Genomic DNA, 18,601 nt, shown 5'->3' on the forward strand with positions numbered 1-18,601 from the left:
GCCACATACTTTCTTGTTGTATGTGTTTGGAGTGGGGGAGGGTGGGAAAGTATGCTGTACACTGTAGGATGCTCAGCAGGACACTTGGCTTCTTGGCCTCTACCTACTAAATTTCAGTAGCAACCACCTCCAACCTCCCACCACTTGTAACTACTGAAATGTCTCTAGATATTGCCAAATGTCCTTAGGCCGGAGAAAACAGGGTCGCCCCAATGAAGAACTAATGGGCTAACAGAATAAATATTTCTACCCTAAGTATTTGCTTACAGTTTTTAACAACAACAACAACAACAAAAGGAGGAAGAGTAAGTAAGGGGATAAGACTTTATTCAAAAGTGCCAGGACTTATTAAAATAACCAAATTCTCAAAAATCTGGAGATTCATTTTTTTGCTAATTACCTTACTCAAAGATATCTTAAAACTATGTTTTAAAAGTAACTCCTTTATATAGAACTACTGAAAGGTATCTCAATGAATATCTTTAAAAGAAATAGAGAAACCATTTGCAGTATTGGTGAAATGTCTGTGATTAAAATTCAGTTTTACTTCTGATTTTATGAGTTATTTTTCATTATTTCATTTCATTATTTATGTCTTATTCTTCAAGTATGTAATCTAAAACTTCTTACTTAAGAATAACCTCCACTCTGAGCTCTCAGTTTTCAAAATACATTCTCCAAGATTTACAACTTATTTTTAGAGGATTCGAGAGGGAAAAGATGAATTAAACTGCTGGGGGAGCTAAAAGAGGAAGGGTCAGAAAGTTCAAATCCATGTAGTGTTGTTCTCCAATGGAAAAGGAAAACATTTCATACCAGTTCCAGGTTTTAAGTAGACACGTGCAGAAGTTTGATGCAATTACCTGCAACATGAGCTCACAGTCATCTCTTCCGACAAAAATCATTTCTCGTGGCAGCCTGTGGCGAGTGCCTCCACTGCTCACCAAAAACCAGGATGTTAAGCTCATTTTCTGCTTAGCTTCTGAGTCTTTGACAGGGCTACGTCATCCTGCAGAGATATTCGAGAAAAACATACATTCAGATATTTAACTTTGGTATAGATTCACCAAACCCTTCAAGCAGGCCCAAGAAGAGAAGTCGGTTCATCTGCCCCTACTCCGTAAACAGACCATCCAGAGGTCCTCAGACATGGCACATCTACCAAATTCTCGTTAGTAAAGTAAGTCCACAGACTCCATGAAGAGTTCAATTAAAAAGAAAGACAAAGGGTGCCTGGGTGGCTCAGGTGGTTGAGCGTCCAAGCTCAATCAAGGGTTCGTTCCAGCCCCGCGTCGGGCTCTGTGCTGACAGCTCAGAGCCTGGAGGCTGATGCAGATTCTCCTTCTCTTTATGCCCCTCCCCCACTCATGTGTGCCTATGAATGCATGCACTCTCTCTCTCTCTCAAGAACAATCAAAAAAAAAATTTTAAAGAAAGATATTATGCAATTAAGTAGTCAAATAATAAACATTTATCACGCTCCTGAACGGCTCTGAACATAGTTTATAATAAAGCTCTAATCCTCAGGTAAATGATCACATTATTATCATGTTAACCTGAGTAAACACTAGCAATATTACACACTTAAATGTCTAACTTATAAATGATTCGAGAAAGATTAAATTCATACGAATACATGTGGGATCTAATTAAGAACTAACAATAAGAACCAAAGAAATTGCTTCTTAGTCAAACAAGTGCAGACAACGGAAAGAACTTTCAATAACATGCAATTCCAATTTCTCTGTCCTCACATGCATTTCACTTTCTTAGTACATTTTTCTAGAGCAGCAATTTTTTTTTTAATATTTTTATTTCTAGGAGAGAGAGAGAGAGAGAGAGAGAGAGAGAGAGAGAGACAGCGTGAGCAGGGGAGGGTCAGAGAGAGAGGGAGACACAGACTCCGAAATAGGCTCCAGGCTCTGAGCTGGCAGTCAGCACAGAGCCTGACGCGGGGCTTGAACCCATGAACCGCGAGATCATGACCTAAGCGAAAGTCGGATGCCTAACCGACTAAGCCACCCAGGCGCCCCTAGAGAAGCATTCTTAAGCTTTTTGTTTTCTTAAAAAAAAAAAAAGAAAAGAAAAAGAACCCCAAAGGCATTTTATTTACATGAGTTATATATATTAATATTTACCATATAAAAGAAATGAAAACTGAGCAACTAAAATGTATTAATTCATTTATAATAAACCAACATTTTGATGAAAAGTAACTAATTTCCAAAACGAAAATAATTAGTGTAAAGAGTAGCACTCTTTTACATAAAATCTCTTTAAATATCTAGTGTAATAGATTTTTGCATTTGCTCTGCATTCAATCTGTTGCCAGTATATTGTGAACTTGAAATATTGAAAGGTCAGCCTTCATTCAGGTAGTTAGAAAAGGGAAATTTATTTTAATAGTCTTCCCAAATAACTAGTGTTATTTGATACTAATATCAAAAATTCAATATGGTAGTTTCTTAAAATTTATTTACAATATGAAATCTGAAAATTTTTACACTATGTTATATGAATATCCAACTTCTACTCAAATGTGTAAGGTAACAAAGAACTGAGGGAAAGTCTATGAGAAAACCTATGAGAAAACCAGGAGCATAAGAGAGAAATAGAAATGATAGAAAATGAGAGGCGCCTGGATGGCTCAGTTGGTTAAGTGTCCAACTTTGGCTCAGGTCATGATCTCGCAGTTCATGGATTCGAGCCCTACATCAGGCTCTGTGCTGACAGCAGCCTGAAGCCTGCTTCCAATTGTTTGTCTCCGTCTCTTTCTGTCTCTCCCTTGCTTATGCTCTGTTTCTCTCTGTCTCAAATATAAAATAAACATTAATTTTAAAAAAAGAAAATGAAAGTCACTAGAGAAGTTTGAAACGTTTGAGCAGAAAGAAGAAATGATCAGCAAATCTGATAAGACAACTTGAAGTGCCCAGAATGAGAATTAGAAAGAAAAAAAATGAAGTAATATCATAAATAGGGCTTGAAGGATCTGTATAATATCATCAAATGTACCGACATATACATTATAGAGGGGTTCCAGAAAAGGGGAAGAAATGGGGGCAAAAAACTTCCCAAATCTGAGGAAAGATACAGATACACGCATCCAAAAATGTCATTAACGCAAGCAGGATAAACTCACACAGGTCCACACTCAGCTATTTTATACTCAAACTCTCAAAACTGAAAGAAAAAGAAATTTGAAAACATAAAAAAAAAAAAAGGCACTTGTCATGTACAATAAGATCAAGAGCTGATTTCTCATAAGCTATGGAGACAAGAAAGCAGTGGGATGGCATATTTGTAAAGTCTGGAGGGAAAAGATTGTCAACAAAGAATTCTGTATCTGGTAAAACTATCTTTTAAGAGTGAATCACAATTAAGATATTTCCAATTAAACAAAAGCTGATGGAATTTATTACTAGTAGACTGGCTACGGGAAATGCAAAAGAGTGACTTACAGACTAAACTGAAAAGATATTAGACAATTAGAAACCCTTAGAAAAATGAATGGTAACACAAGTAAAATAACTACATAGGTAAATATAAATCCAGGATGACTGTACTTTTTTTTTTTTTTAAATGTTTATTTATTTCTAGGAGACAGAGAGAGAGACAGCATGAGCAGGGGAGGGTCAGAGAGAGAGGGAGTCACAGACTGAAACAGGCTCCAGGCTCTGAGCTGGCAGTCAGCACAGAGCCCGACGCGGGGCTCGAACCCACGAACCGTGAGATCATGACCTAAGTGAAAGTCGGACGCTTAACCAACTAAGCCACCCAGGCACCCCAAGGATGACTGTACTTTTGATATGATTTGTAACTTTTCTCTTTAACCAATATGACTTAATAGGCAATTACATAAAACAAATATTATAAAGCTTTGTCAATAGGAGTACAATATATAAAAATGTAATTTGTTACAATCATAAAATAAAAGAGGAGATGTATAGAAGCAAAGTGTTGTATATTCTTGAGATTAAGTTGCTATTACTAAAATTAGGTTATTATAAATTTAGGTTATTATTTGTAATCCTCAAGGTAAGCACTAAGAAAATAAGTAAATAAACATACAGAAAAGAAGGGAATCAAACTGGCATATGAGCAAAAAATCAACTAAATACAAAAAGCACGCAGTAGTGGAGAAATCGATAAACAACAAAAATAACAAAGAATACAATAAACAAGTAGGTAACAAGGTAAGTCCTTCAGAAATCACATTAAATGTAAATGTTCTGGGGTGCTTGAGGGGCTCAGTTGGTTGAGTGTCCAACTCTATCTCAGCTCAAGTCTTCATCTCAGGGTCATAAGATCAAGCCCCATATACTTGGGCTCCATGTTGGGTGTGAAGTCTACTTTAAAAAAAAAAAAAAGAAAAAAGTAAATGTATTAAAATCTCCTTTAAGGCAGAAAAAGACAGATCAGATAAATAACAGGACCCATCTGTATACTGTCCACAAAAGGTTCTGTAGACACAAGGACACACTTAGACTTACAGTGTAAGTGGCTATATTAGCATCAGAAAAAAATACTTTAAATCAAAAAAGATTATGGGCGCCTGGGTGGCTCAGTCAGTTAAGCCTCCGACTTCGTGCTCTGTGCTACCAGCTCAGAGCCTGGAACCTGTTTCAGATTCTGTGTCTCCCTCTCTCTCTGACCCTCCCCTGCTCATGCTGTCTCTCTCTCTCTCTCAGAAATAAATAAGACATTAAAAAAATAAATAAATCAATCACAAAAGATTACAAGAGACAAAGGAGGACATTACATAAAGACAAGACCTTCAATACAGCGAGACATAAAAATGTAAACATATATGCACCTAACAACAGAGCCCCTAAAGATATGAAGCAAAAATAAGCAGAATTAAAGGGAAAAAAAGACAGCTGAACAATAATAGTAAGAAACTTCAATACCTCACTTTCAGCAATAAAATAAAAACGACTAGGCAGAAGATAAATAGAAGACTTGACAAGACCATCAACCAATCTGTCCTAATGGACACACATGCAATGCTCAATTCAATTACAGCAGAATCACATTCTTTTCAAGTGCACAAAGCATATTCTCCAGGATAGCCCATTATGTTAGGCCTAAAGCAAAACTTAACAAATTTTAAAAGAATGAAATCTTGCGAAACAACTTTTCCAATCACAATGGAAGGAAATTCAAATCAGTAACAGAAGGAAAACAGGAATATTCTCAATAGGTGGAAATTAAACAGCACACTCTTAGACAACCAACTGGTAAAAGCAGCAATAATGAGAGACTGGAAAAAATACACTAAGTAAAGACAAGAACACCACAGGGGCCCCTGGGGGGCTCAGTCGGTTAGGTGTCCGACTTCAACTCAGGTCATGATCTCAGAGTTGAGTTCAAGCCCAGCATCAGGCTCAGTGCTGACAGCTCACACTCTGTGTCTCCCCCTCTCTCTCTTTCTCTCCTCCCCCACTCATACTCTGTCTCTCTCCTTCAAAAATAAACATTAAAAAAGAAAAAAATGACAAGACCACAACATACCAAAATTTCCAAGACAGAACAATAGAAGTTCTAAGAGGGGAATTTGCAGCTGTTAATGCACACACTAACAAAGAAGTATCTCAGACTAATAACCTGTTAAACTGTTAATAACCTGTTATTCTTATTATCTTAAGGAATGAGAAAAGAGCAAACTAAACACAAAGCTAGCTGAAGGGAGAAAATAAAAAATAAAGATATAAAAAAATAAAGTATAAAAAAACAACAGAAAAATCAGTTAGAACAAAAGCTATTTCTTTGAAAGAGTAACAAACGAAAAATCTTTGGCTAGACTACAGAAAAGACTCAAATCACAAAAATGAGAAATAAAAATGGTGACATTACTGATTTTTACAGAAACAAAAAGGACTGTAAGAGAATATTATAAACCACTGTAAGCTAAAAAAAAAACAACAACAACAAACCAACCAAGAAACAAAAACCTAGATAACTTAGACAAAATGGACAAATTCTTGGAAATACACCACCAAACTAGGTTAAATCATGAAGATACAGAAAAGTGGAAGAGATTTATTGTAAGGAGAATGAATCAGTAATTAAAACATTCCAACAAAAAAACAGTCAAGGACCAGATGTCTTCACTGGTGATTTCTACCTAACAATTAAAAAGGAATTAACACCAATCCTTTTCAAACTCTTCCAAAAAATTGAAAAGGAGGGAAGATATCCCAATTCACTCTATGAAATTCAGCATTACCTGATACCAAAGATAAACATAAAAATTACAAGAAAATTACAGACTACGGGGAGCCTGGGTGGCTTAGTCGGTTAAGCGTGTGACTTTCGCTTAGGTCATGATCTCACCGTTCGTGGGTTCGAGCCCCGCGTCGGGCTCTGTGCTGACTGCCAGCTCAGAGCCTGGAGCCTGTTTCAGAGTCTGTGACTTCCTCTCTCTCTGACCCTCCCCTGCTCACACTGTCTCTCTCTCTCTCTCCTAGAAATAAATAAAAATATTAAAAAAAAAAAAAAGAAAGAAAATTACAGACCACTATCTTATATTGATGCAATACTCTTTAACAAAATACTACCAAACTCAATTTGGTAGCATGTTGAAATGACTATACACCACAGCAATGTGGAAGTTATTCTTAAATTAAAAGGATGGTTCAACACAGGAAAATCCATTAATGTGATAGAGCATATTAATAGGATAAAGGAAAAAGAAACTCAAATGTACATTTCAATTGATGCACAAAAAAGCATTTGACAAAATTTGAAACATTGTTCTGATAAAAAAAAAAAGCACTCAATAAACTAGGAATAAAAAGGAGCATGATAAAGGCCACATATGAAAATCTCATGGCTAACATCAGACTCAATAAGGAAGGCCTGAAACCTGTACCCCTAAAATCAGAAACAAGACCAGAATACCTGCTCTAATTTTTATTCAATGTGGTACTGGGAATCCTGGCCATAGTAATAATTAGGTATGAAGAGAAATTAAAGGCATCAAAATTGGAATGGAAGGAGTAAAATCATCTTTATCCAAAGATGACATGATTTTATAGGTAAAAATCTTAAGATTATTACCTCCCCCACAAAAAAGCCTCAACAGCTATTTATGGCAAGAAATGAATCAAAAAAGTTGCAGGATCTAAACCCAGTCAGAAATTAGCTGCACTTCTACTTACTACTAATGAACAATATGAAAAGGACATTTTTTAAAAGGTCCATTTATAACAGCGTCAATAATAACAAAATACTTAGGATTAAATATAACCAAGATGGCTTGGGACTTGTACACTGAAAAATATAAAACACTGCTGGAAGAAATTTTAGAAGATGTAAATGAATGGAAAGACACTGTGTCTTCGTGAACTTGAAGATGTAACATTGCTGACAGGACTACCCAATGCCAAGTACAGCTTTGATGCAGTCCGTATCTAAATCCTAACATTGTTTGAAGAAATAGAGAAATCCATCCTAAAATTACGTGGAATCTCAAGGGACCCTGAACAACCAAAATGACCTTGAAGAAGAAAATCAAAGTTGAAATGCTCACGTTTCCTGATTTCAGAACTTTCTACAAAGCTACAGTAATTAAAACATTGTCTTAAAGACAGATATATACACCAATGAAACACAATAGAGAGCCCAGAAATAAACTGTCACATAGATGGACTATCGATTTTTGAAAAGGGTGCCAATACCAGTTACTGGGGAAGACCATGTCATCAACAAACAGTGCTGGGAAAACTAGATATTCACATGCAAAAGAATGAAGTTGGCCACTTACCTAACCATCTGTGAAATTAACTCAAAACAGATCAAAGATCTAAACCTATATAAAATTCTAAAAAGGAAAAAAAAGGGGGGGTTTGCACGACCCTTGTATTTGATAATGGTATCTTAAAAATGACACCAGATCACAGGCAACAAAAGAAAAAAAGAGATAAATCAAATGTTATCAAAATTCAAAGCTTCTATGTATCAAAGGACACTATCAAAACAGTGAAAAGAAGGGAAGAAAATACTTGAAAATCATTTATGTGATAATGGATTAATATCCAGACTATTAACATTAGAAAATCAAAACCACAAGGACATACCACTTCACACTCATTAGAAGGTCTGTGATTATTATAAAAAATTAAAATAATAAGTGTTGATAGGGTATGGAGAATCCTGAACACTTGTGCATGGCTGGTGGGGCTGTTAACAACAAGGTGTACTTGCTGTGGTTTCTCAAAAAGCTGAACGGGATTTCCTATCACCCAGCACTCCTAGGTATACACTCAAAAGAACCAAAAAGTACGGAGTAACAGATACCTGTATACCAGTGTTCACCGCAGCACTACTCACAGCAGGCAAAAGTGTAAACACCCTAAGTGTCCATCAGCAATGACTAAACGAAATATGATCTGTACATTCAATATTATTCCATTATACAAAGAAATGAAATTCTAACACATGTTACAACATGAATGAACTCTGAACGCATTATGCTACGTTAAATACGCCAGACCCAAAAGGGCAAATATTGTATGATCCACTTTTATGAGGAACCTAAAACAGACAAATTCATTCAGACAGAAAGGAAAATGGAGGTTACAAGAGGCTGGGGAGAGAGAGTGTTACTGTTTAACAGCTAGAGGCTTTTTGTTTAGGATGATAAAAACATTCTAGAAATAGATAATCAATTACATACTCTGAATGCAATTAATGTCACTGAATGGTATACTTAAAAATGATAAATTTTACATTATGTATGTTTTATCATAATTTAAAAAATGTAATTGGGAAAAAGGCCACTCAAGCCCTGTCTCTGCTTTGGTTTTTAAATTGGAGACCTAGTGAATCCTTATTTGTTTAGTTTTCTATTTGCTTTTGCCTGTCTTAGAGCAAGTTGTTTTGGACATTCAAGTTCTCAATTAAAGCAAGGATTAGCCAACCTTGGTCTTCTGCTTATTTTTGTGAGTAAAGTTTTATAGGAACAAGACGTTTGCATTAAAAAAGCCAAGCTGAGTAGATGTGACAGAGATCATATGTCTTACAAAGCCTAAAATGTTTACTTTTTGGCCCTTTACAGAAACAGTTTACCATCCCTGGCTTAAAGGATCAATACCCATTTTTAGTTTTACCATTATAGATGAAAATATTTTAAACTGTTTCACATTTACCTACCCTTTACAATTCGAAATTGAATACTCTGTGTAGTGACTCATGATTATCACTATTATGAACAATTATCAGGCTGTGCTGTAAAATAGTGAGTTCCTCAGAATTTATTAACATGGATGTATCTGTCTTAATACTGTATAGCTCTACTTTTCTGAGGCTCTATACTCAAATTATTTGTTTCTTTCATCTTTTTCCTTATCAGTAGTCATTTTTCATTGTACTAGCCCTACTCCTAACCAGAAAGCCTTAAAAATAACATAAGTATATTATGACTAGGCACAAACAAACAGAATCTAAACAAGAGCTTCTATGAATAAACTAGGAGGCTTTGAAACATAAATTCTGTCAATCTGGAGGCTTTAGTTATGTTTAGAATTTTAGTTGGCAAGCAGAAGAACTCTATAGGTGGGATGCTATTGTAAAAGTTAAGTACCACCTTTCCAAATTAAAGATCAAATTAAATAATCCTGGAGTTCTCTGAATTCAAAGAAAGGCATTTAATACCAGAGTACTACTATTTGCTATCTAGTAGAACACAAGAATTTAACAAAAATGAGAAATGTAAAAGTATACAAGACTGGCCCCCAAACTTACTAGTAAAGTTTCAGGGATTAGACCATGTGGTGTATGCTGACCCAGTAATCATGAGTAATATATAATTAACATAGATAGGTATGGCTTAGGTTTAGATTAAAAATCTAAACAAATTCAGGAACCTAAGAGTTTTATACATAGTTATGAAAAATCAACAAAACCCTAAATGTGTATGTATGCTCTGGATATGAGAAACAGATAAGAGCTTTAGTTACAACCAAAAATTCCAGGAAATTTTACTTAAGATTTATAAATATAAAGCTTATTAATGAAACATAGATACAGTTTGCTATATTTAAAATTAACAAAACGAAAACACAACTCAAAACTCTTCTATCACCCTTACCAGCAATCCTCAAGGAATTTCTAACAGTGTAACAAATTTTAAAGCCTACAATGCAAACTAGACATGATACAAAATTACATTAGTCTCTATCTTCTCTGCTTAATTGTAGCATTCAAGATATTTGGCGCTTAATTGTAGCATTCAAGATATCTCAGAGCGTTGACAATGTACACAACTAACAGATGCCTTTCTGTAAGTCTACTCCCATGGCAGAGAAAGCCATTCTTTGCTCTGCAGCCCTACAACACTATTCAAACATCTCTTATGCTGTAATTCCAACTATAATTTATAGTATTAACGATACTATACTAGGATATGATAATGTCTCCAGTAGATTCTCTCTTGAAAACAAGAAAAATCTATCTTCTTCCATCACTGGTTCTTTTAGTAAATATTTATTGAGGAACCTATGAATTCCGAGCCCTCTGGGCATTTTGGGTGCACAAAAACAAAACAAACAGAAAAGGCAGCTTTCCACAAGGAGCTCAGACCTTGGGGATTGCTGGTTAGTAGACACCATGACAGAGATAAGCCTAAAGAGATGCATGAACAAACAGGAGGCTGTCATTACCCCAGACTAGGATGGTGACAGTGGCGTGGTATTCTCCCAAGTCCGTGCAGAGCTGAACTACAGACGCGTTTCGTTACCTCTATATCCCCAGAGCCTGGCCCACTGTTTCACCTCTCGTGAGTGTCTGACAACCTGTTGTTAATGAGTGAATGAATGAGCAGTTCTGGAGCTGTGGCAAATCTTGAGGTGATAGCGTGAAAATGTCCAGGGATAGAAGGTGAGAAATTAATCATTTAACCTTTAGTACAACTGAAGCCATGAAATTGTAGTTTCCGCCCCTGCCTTCAGTTGCCTCCTGCATACTCTTCATCTCCTTGTCACACAGGTTTCTTTCCAGCAGCTACCGGAAAACAGTTTAAAGCTCTGATCTTTGGAGGTTAGAATCAGTCTGGTTTCTATGTTCCCGGTAGCTGTTACTGGCTTTAAAAATGGATTCTCCTGTTAGATTCTAACTCATTTCAGAATCAAATGTACTAAAAATCTAACATTTAAGGTTTAAATTAAAAAAAAAAACAAAAACTCCAGATGTTCAGCAGAACACACAGCTTCAACTACACTTCTAAGTTTCCACCCTACAGATATTTTACTGCTTTTGTTTATTTGCATGAAAAAATGTTGCTTCCAGTCACTTAAAACTGAGGACTAATGGCAGGAATCTGAGTGCTATTACTTACTAGAATTCTGTGAGACAGACCACACTGTACTGGATATGTAAGAACACTGCAACAGAACCATGAAATAGCATATAACATAACCCATGGCAAAGACCAGGTTAACTGAGATGACTGAAAGGCTATTCTATATAAATGATCATCAGTGTCTGCAATAACTGGAGCTAAAACACATGGTAAGGGCGGTCTATCCTTATGCTCTGGCAATCAGCTGGCTGATTCACCACCAGATGGCTTTACAGAGTCTGAACTTCCTCCCACCCCACAAGTCCTGCTATCGCAGCGTAGGAAATAACTGGGTAGCGTTAAGACTATTAATCTTCACAGCTAAAAATGCTTCCCTCCAATGTATGCAATTCTTATTTTAATAAAATATTATCTACTGATGAACCCAAGTGACAACTTCTTCTGGTATCAGGAGGCATGAAAGGGCTTGGCCCAGTACCTAGCTCTGTTTACTGAATGAATATATAACAGGGAGAAAGAAAATGTGATTTTCATAACAAAATAAGTGAAAACTTAAAAGGAAAAAAAACAATGAATTTCACTTCCTGAAACTGTCATTTAAACAAGCAGTAAAACTAGGTATTTACCCAAACGATACAAAGATACTGATTTGATGGGATATACGCACCTTGATGCTTATAGCAGCACTATCAACAATTGTCAAATTATGGAAAAGAGCCCAAATGTCCATCGACTGATACCCGGACAAAGATCTGGTGTGTGTGTGAAATGGCATATTACTTAGCCAGAGAAAAGAATGAAATTTTACCATTTGCAATGATGTGCACAGAACTGGTAAAATAAATCAGAGAAAGATAAATACCACATGATTTCACTTATAAGTGGAATTTAAGATACAAAACAGATGAACAAAGAGGGGAAAAAAAGAGAGAGGCAAACCAGGAAAAAGACTCTTAATGACAGAGAACAAACTGAAGGTTGCTGGAGGGAGGTGGGGGGGGGAGGGCCTAGATGGGTGATGGGTACTAAGGAGGACACTTGTGATAAGCACTGGGTGTCGTATGCATCACTAAATTCCACACCTGAAACTAATATTACACTGTGTGTTAACTAATGGAATGACAATAAAAACCTGAAGGAAAACAAATAAACAGTAAAGCTTATACATTAAACTGAGCCGCTGCATTAAGTGCCATACAGGCTTCTAGAAGTTATACCGTGCCTTTGGAAAATGTTTTTAATTAAGATTTATTTGTTTAAAGCAGTTGAAGGTTCACAGCAAAATTCAGGTAGAAGGTAGAGACGACCCAGAACCCCCACCCTCACCCATGCACAGCCTCCCTCACTAGCGATGTCCTTCACCACAGTGATACATTTGTTACAAGTGATGAACATAGGCTTATCATCCAAAGTCCATAACTCACATTTCAGTTCACTCTTGGTGTTGTTCATTATGGAACAGACAAATGTTTGATGACATAATGATGGATACTACGTCATTACGGTATCATGGAGTATTTTCACTGCCCTAAAAATCCTGTGCTCTGCCTAGTCATCTCTCCCCTGCAGCCTCTGAACTTCTTATTGTCACCATAGTTTTGCCTTTTCCAGAGTGTCATACAGTTGGAATCATACATTGTAGGTAGCCTTTTCAGATTGGCCTCTTTCGCTTACTTATATGCATTCTGGGTTCCTGGGTTCCTCTACGTCTTTTCATGACTTCATAGCTCATTTCTGCTGAATAATATTCCACTGTCTGGATGGACTACAGGCTATGTGTACCCCCATTTGCTGAAGGACATCTTGGTTGCTTCCAAGTTTCAGCAATTATAAATCAAGCTTCTATTAATACCATATCTTTATATGCCATCATACCAGGTACCCAAAAGACAACTGAATAAATTTTAAACAAATGTATAAATTCAAAATTCGCATTTCACATTTCCCCCCTAAACCTACCTAGAGGAAAATATCCTTAACATTAAAGTCTCTGTCTTCAGGGAAAAAAAATTAGGGTGGCATGTGGCATATTAGCTAAAGACTCAGGATCAAATAAGGTAGAGACATGAATAACTAATCATACGTTAGAAGATAAAACAGACCTAAGTATCTATAATCTTTTATTTATAATAGGTAGCATTTATGGGCCATGTATCATCTACCAGATTCCATTCTAAGAACTTCATTCATATACATATGCTCACATAATTGATTTTAACTACAAAAATTATGTAAGTTCTGGAAAATGGACATAAATACTATGTACTAATTATACCTGAGGACACCACTTTATAAAGCACTCTAAAATGAATTAATCTATTTTCTTCATTCACAAGTATTTAAGTAAGCACTAAAGGTAACAGGGAGTGATGATCAACATAGAAAAAGTTCCTTTTCTCATCAAAGCAAAAATAGACAAACATGAGCTAAGTAAGTGAATAAAACAACTTTAGTGACCATGGGAAGACAGGAACATGAAAAGACAAAGAAACAGCATTACATTAACAGTTTTGGGGTGTTGAGGGTTTAGGCTGGGTGGTCCAGGGAAACCTGAGAGAGGGACATGTTACAAAATTCAGCTCTGCTATATATTTAACTTGACCTGGAACAGATAATGAAAAATATACTCTTGGGAAAAAATTTTTTTTTACAGCTCCACCTCCATTTGAAACATACAGTTAATCCAAAACAATAAATCCACAGCTGTGCTTTTTTTGGATAATTACCAAGATATTTGTTCCATGCTCATGTGGACAAACTCGGTACTGGGAAAATTTCTGTTTTCATATACTCCTGCTTACTTTGAAATGAGTGTTTCAAATTTTACCTTTATCATCTGCCATATATATTAATTTTTTTTAAAAAACAAAGCCAATATTGAGAAAAAAAGTATTGAGAAAACTTACAACTCTCACCTAAAATTAACATTAAAGTGTGAAAATTCTTTTCACAAAGAAAAAAAAAAGAAGATGACATTCCAATATTAAGAGTCATATATTCTATATCAGAGTTTCTTACATATTTTCAAAAGAAGACTTAGTTTGGATAAAATAAGCTAGTGATTTAATAGACTTTCCTTCATAACAAGCATTTTATAAAGTGCTTAAAGAAAATGCTTGAGAAAACATGTATATATTTCCCTAAATTATCTAGGCATTGAAAAGTTCTTGCCAAGCATTATCTCTGCCAATTTATGAAAAATGCAAAGTCCAACTTGTTTTCCTTTGTAAGAACTGCACAACTTTGCGGTTTCACACCAACAACTCGAATTAAGCCTTTGATTCAGGGGCACCTGGGCGGCTCAGGCAGTTAAGCATCCAATTCTTGATTTAGGCTCAGGTTCATGAGTTCCAGCCCTGCATCAGGCTCCACACTGTCAGTGCCTTGGGATTCTCTCTCCCCCACTCTCTCTCTGCCCCTCCCCTGCTTATGCTCTCTCTCTCTCTCAAAATAAATAAATAAATTTTTTTAAAAAGACTCAGATTCAAACATTTACCAGGTACCTTTTCTGTGCCAGTAGCTGTGCTAAGAGCTCACACTCTCGTGTTCATTCAACGCCCAGAACACACAGGTGAGAATTGTTTTTCCCTTCAAGAAGGTGAAGTGCACTGACTTACCCAAGGATACAAATCTAGTAGGAGTAAACAGAAGCCACCTAGATCCAAACCTGGGCTTTCACAAACCAAGTTCCGGGCTTTTCCCCACAACCACAGTCTCCTTCATATTGTCCTCTAGTACGCCTCCCAATGATGCTAGCGATACCAATTCCTACAAACTCAGACTTGGTGTAAGAATTTGAATATGACTGAAAAGAAATATATATTTTACCTGGTAACATATTCTCTGACACTATCTTTCTGAGCCATAAACACTGAAGGCTCATGCGAAACTCAGCCTATTTTTCATCTACGTCTCATCCTCCTGGTTGACCACCAGCAGGATGGCTCCACGACTGCCTCCCAGACATCTGTAGACAAGAATCAAAAATCAGCTGACTTATCTGGAGGAATGAGGCAAATTTAGTAAACAGGGTACAGAATGGATCAGAATCCTAGAATCTGAAAGAACAGTAAACTATCTCCAGGCCCACTGAACAACGATCCAAAAAACTAAGGTCATGTATCACTCGGAGCAGGAAAGGGTGCACAAAGCAGTTTAAAGGACTGAAAACAGACTCTACAGGAAGGGGGAGGGACAGTGGAGTGAAGTGAAGGCAGTATGAGCTGAGGGTCTGTAAGACCCTGAAAGCCAAATGTTTTTGATTCACCTTTCCTATCAACAATTTCTTACTTGACATCAATTTCTCTTGTTTCTAATGTATTTCACAATATCACTGCCTAATGTCCTTTTAAAAATGGTTCCTGCTCATGATTACTACCTTAATTCAACCACAGGGTCAGCACAACACATGAAAACCATAATCAATCTTCAAACTGCAGAATAAAGAATGTTAGAGTATGTTAAAAGCAAGAATATATTTTATATGTATCATAAATGTGCTTTATTTATTGCCTAACAACTTGCTAATAGCCTGTAATATGCACTATTTCTTTTCACCTTCACATAAAATTATAATGCTCATAAATAACTCTACAACAGTACTAAGCAGTAAAACTGTGCTTATAGAAAGGTTTTCGATCTACACTGTCCAATATATTAACAACTAGCCACATGGTAACTACTGAGCACTTGAAATACAAACAGCAAACCCATCTGTGAAAACTTACTTAATATTAATTAATTTAAATTTAAATATTCACATTTTGCTAGTGGCTATCCCAGCTTACTCAGCCCTGCACAAAGAGGATCACACGATTATTTACATTAATAGATGGCTTTAGTTATATACTTTATACCTATAGAATATAAACTCACAGATCAGGCTGACAAAAAATAACTTACGTTGGAAAGAAAAAATTCTGATCTGAATTACAACAGCATAAAGAGCTTCACATTTTCATTTATGAAGATATATAGCATTCATGAGTTACATAAGCAATCAAGACTATCTCTTGGCCAAAACTTTTCAACAATCATTTCAGCTGTTACTCTAAGTCTATTCTTTCATATCATAATTAATAAGACTAGAGATGCTTAAAGCAATTATGTTATTATTTATCAGGATATATGCCATTAAGTATGTAACAGTTTACTGGAAGTTATTTTGTTGTGTGAATATTTCTGAGAAAGCAAAATATTTCTGGGAAAGCAATTCTTTTAAGGGAGGGAATCTTCAGGCACAGATAAAGAGTAATGCCCTACTGACATTCATTTCATTTGGAGAAGAGCTGCTCTCCAAGTTTGAGAATAAAAAGTAGCTACAATAGATTAAAAGATATTGGGGGTCTTTTTGTTCTGTTTTTGAGAGAGAGAGAGCTCACAAAGGGAGGGGGAGAAAAACAGGGAAGGAAGGAGGGAGGGAGGGAGGGAAGGAGAGAGAAAATCCCAAGCAGGCTCCATGCTCAGTGCAGAGCCTGACACAGGGTTCAATGCCATGACCGACCCTAGGATGAGGACCTGAGCTGAAATCAAGAGTCGGACACTCAACAAACTGAGCCACCCAGGTGCCCCAAGATACTGATATTTTTAAGAACAATGATTAATAGGAGATAATACTCTGAGTCCAAATGAATATCAGGATGCATGTGAAAAAAAAGTTTACTTTGTCTCTCTTCAATCCTACCTTTCTTTCCCCTTCTATTCAGCCTTTTTTCTCCATCTCTATGTGCCTCTGCACACCACAGTCATCCTTCCAATCCTCTTTTTGTGACTTAATGGGTCATAAACAAAAAACTGAAGAATATTCTGAAATTTTCACATACACCATATTGCTTTAAAAGTTGAGAGTAACCTTAGAAAATAGTTTAAGTTTTTTATTTTTTACAAATGAGCAAATAAGACTGTAAGATTAGACTTGTTCAATGTCATCTATGTCAAAACTAAAATGGGGATCTAACTCCTTGTACACAGTACTCTTTTATTCACACCATGTTGACAAAGTGTGTATGTGTGTGTATATGTATGTGTAATTACCCTAAGATCCGGAAACAGCCTCAAAAGTCATCTGTGACAGAAAATAACTAAGCCAGCTGGTTCGTCTGGAGCAGATTTCTGATGACAGTATTTACTAAATAAAATGATATATATGTTTTAGCTTATAAAACAAACTGAGGCTTATATAAATGACTGTCTCAAAAGAAAATAATTTGGTTCCTGTCTTCCTGTGACCCCCATTGTTTCCCTGCAGTTTGCAACATTTAACAGAAAAATAGTTCCTGTAACTGCAACAGAGATAAAATCATGTCACACTACTAAAAACCAATCTATGGGGTAAATTAGCAAAAGGAAAAATAAACATTAATTAATGAAAATCCTATAGAGATTTCTATTGTGAATTTTAATTTATTTAAAGTTTATTTATTTATTTTGATAGAGAAAGGGAGGAATGGGCAGAGGGACAGGGTGAGGACAGAATCCCAAGCAGGCTCCTCACTGTTCAGGGGGCTGGATCTCACAAGAGGTGAGACCTTGACCTGAGCCGGAACCAAGAGTCAAACACTTAACTGAGCCATCCAGGTGTCCTTATTTTTTTTAAAGGGAAAGAGAATGCATGTGAACAGGGGAGAGGGGCAGAGGGAGAGAGAGAGAACCTTAAGCAGGCTCCACACTTAGCTTAGAGCCTGATGCAGGGCTCAATCACATGACCTTGTGATCACAATCTGAGCTGCAATCAAGGATCTGATGCTAAACCGACTGAGCCACCCTTCTATTGTTAAATTTCTTATTTGAACTAGTTTACTACTGCTTCCATTAGCTCTCTGAGAATCTTATAAAAAGGTAGGACAATCTTGCATTTCATTGATATATATTAATTCCATATTCATTTCCTATGGGGACTTAGATCAGACATTTTCATATGATCAAATAAAAATATTCAAAATATAAAAAGAAGTAAATAATTTTTGTGCCCATAAGTGCCTAGAGACTCTGATTTATAAACATTTTAGTTATTCTTCCCAGCTCTGGAGACTAGCCTTTATTCTGTCCTTATTTTTTTTAATGCTTCTTTTAAAATTTATTTTTGACAGAGAAAGACAGAGCATGAGCAGAGGAGGGGTAGAGAGAGACGGAAACAGAATATGAAGAAAAGTTCCAGTCTCAGAATTGTCAGCACAGAGCCTGATGTGAGGCTTGAACCCATGAACGGTGGGATTATGATTATGAAGTCGAAGTTGGACACTCAACCTACTGAGCCACCCAGGCACCCCTGTCCTTATTTTTGACACTGGTATATGTTTGATA

The 18,601-nt window shown here is 36.3% G+C and overlaps 1 protein-coding gene across 7 annotated transcripts in view; it reads right to left on the reverse strand.

The window, feature by feature from the left end:
* CEP170 (centrosomal protein 170) overlaps window positions 1–18,601 on the reverse strand; it is a 119,166-nt gene that overhangs the window by 86,517 nt on the left and 14,048 nt on the right. For all 7 annotated transcript variants that reach the window (XM_039237488.1, XM_039237494.1, XM_039237493.1 and 4 more), the window contains exon 2: window positions 864–1,009. In XM_039237488.1, the coding sequence (XP_039093419.1) occupies window positions 864–968 (105 nt within the window). In that variant the 5' untranslated portion in view covers window positions 969–1,009. The remainder of the gene's footprint in view (window positions 1–863; window positions 1,010–18,601) is intronic.

Source organism: Hyaena hyaena, unplaced genomic scaffold (assembly GCF_003009895.1).
Source record: "Hyaena hyaena isolate Hyena2069 unplaced genomic scaffold, ASM300989v1 scaffold_127, whole genome shotgun sequence".
In the NCBI taxonomy this organism is placed as follows: domain Eukaryota; kingdom Metazoa; phylum Chordata; class Mammalia; order Carnivora; family Hyaenidae; genus Hyaena; species Hyaena hyaena.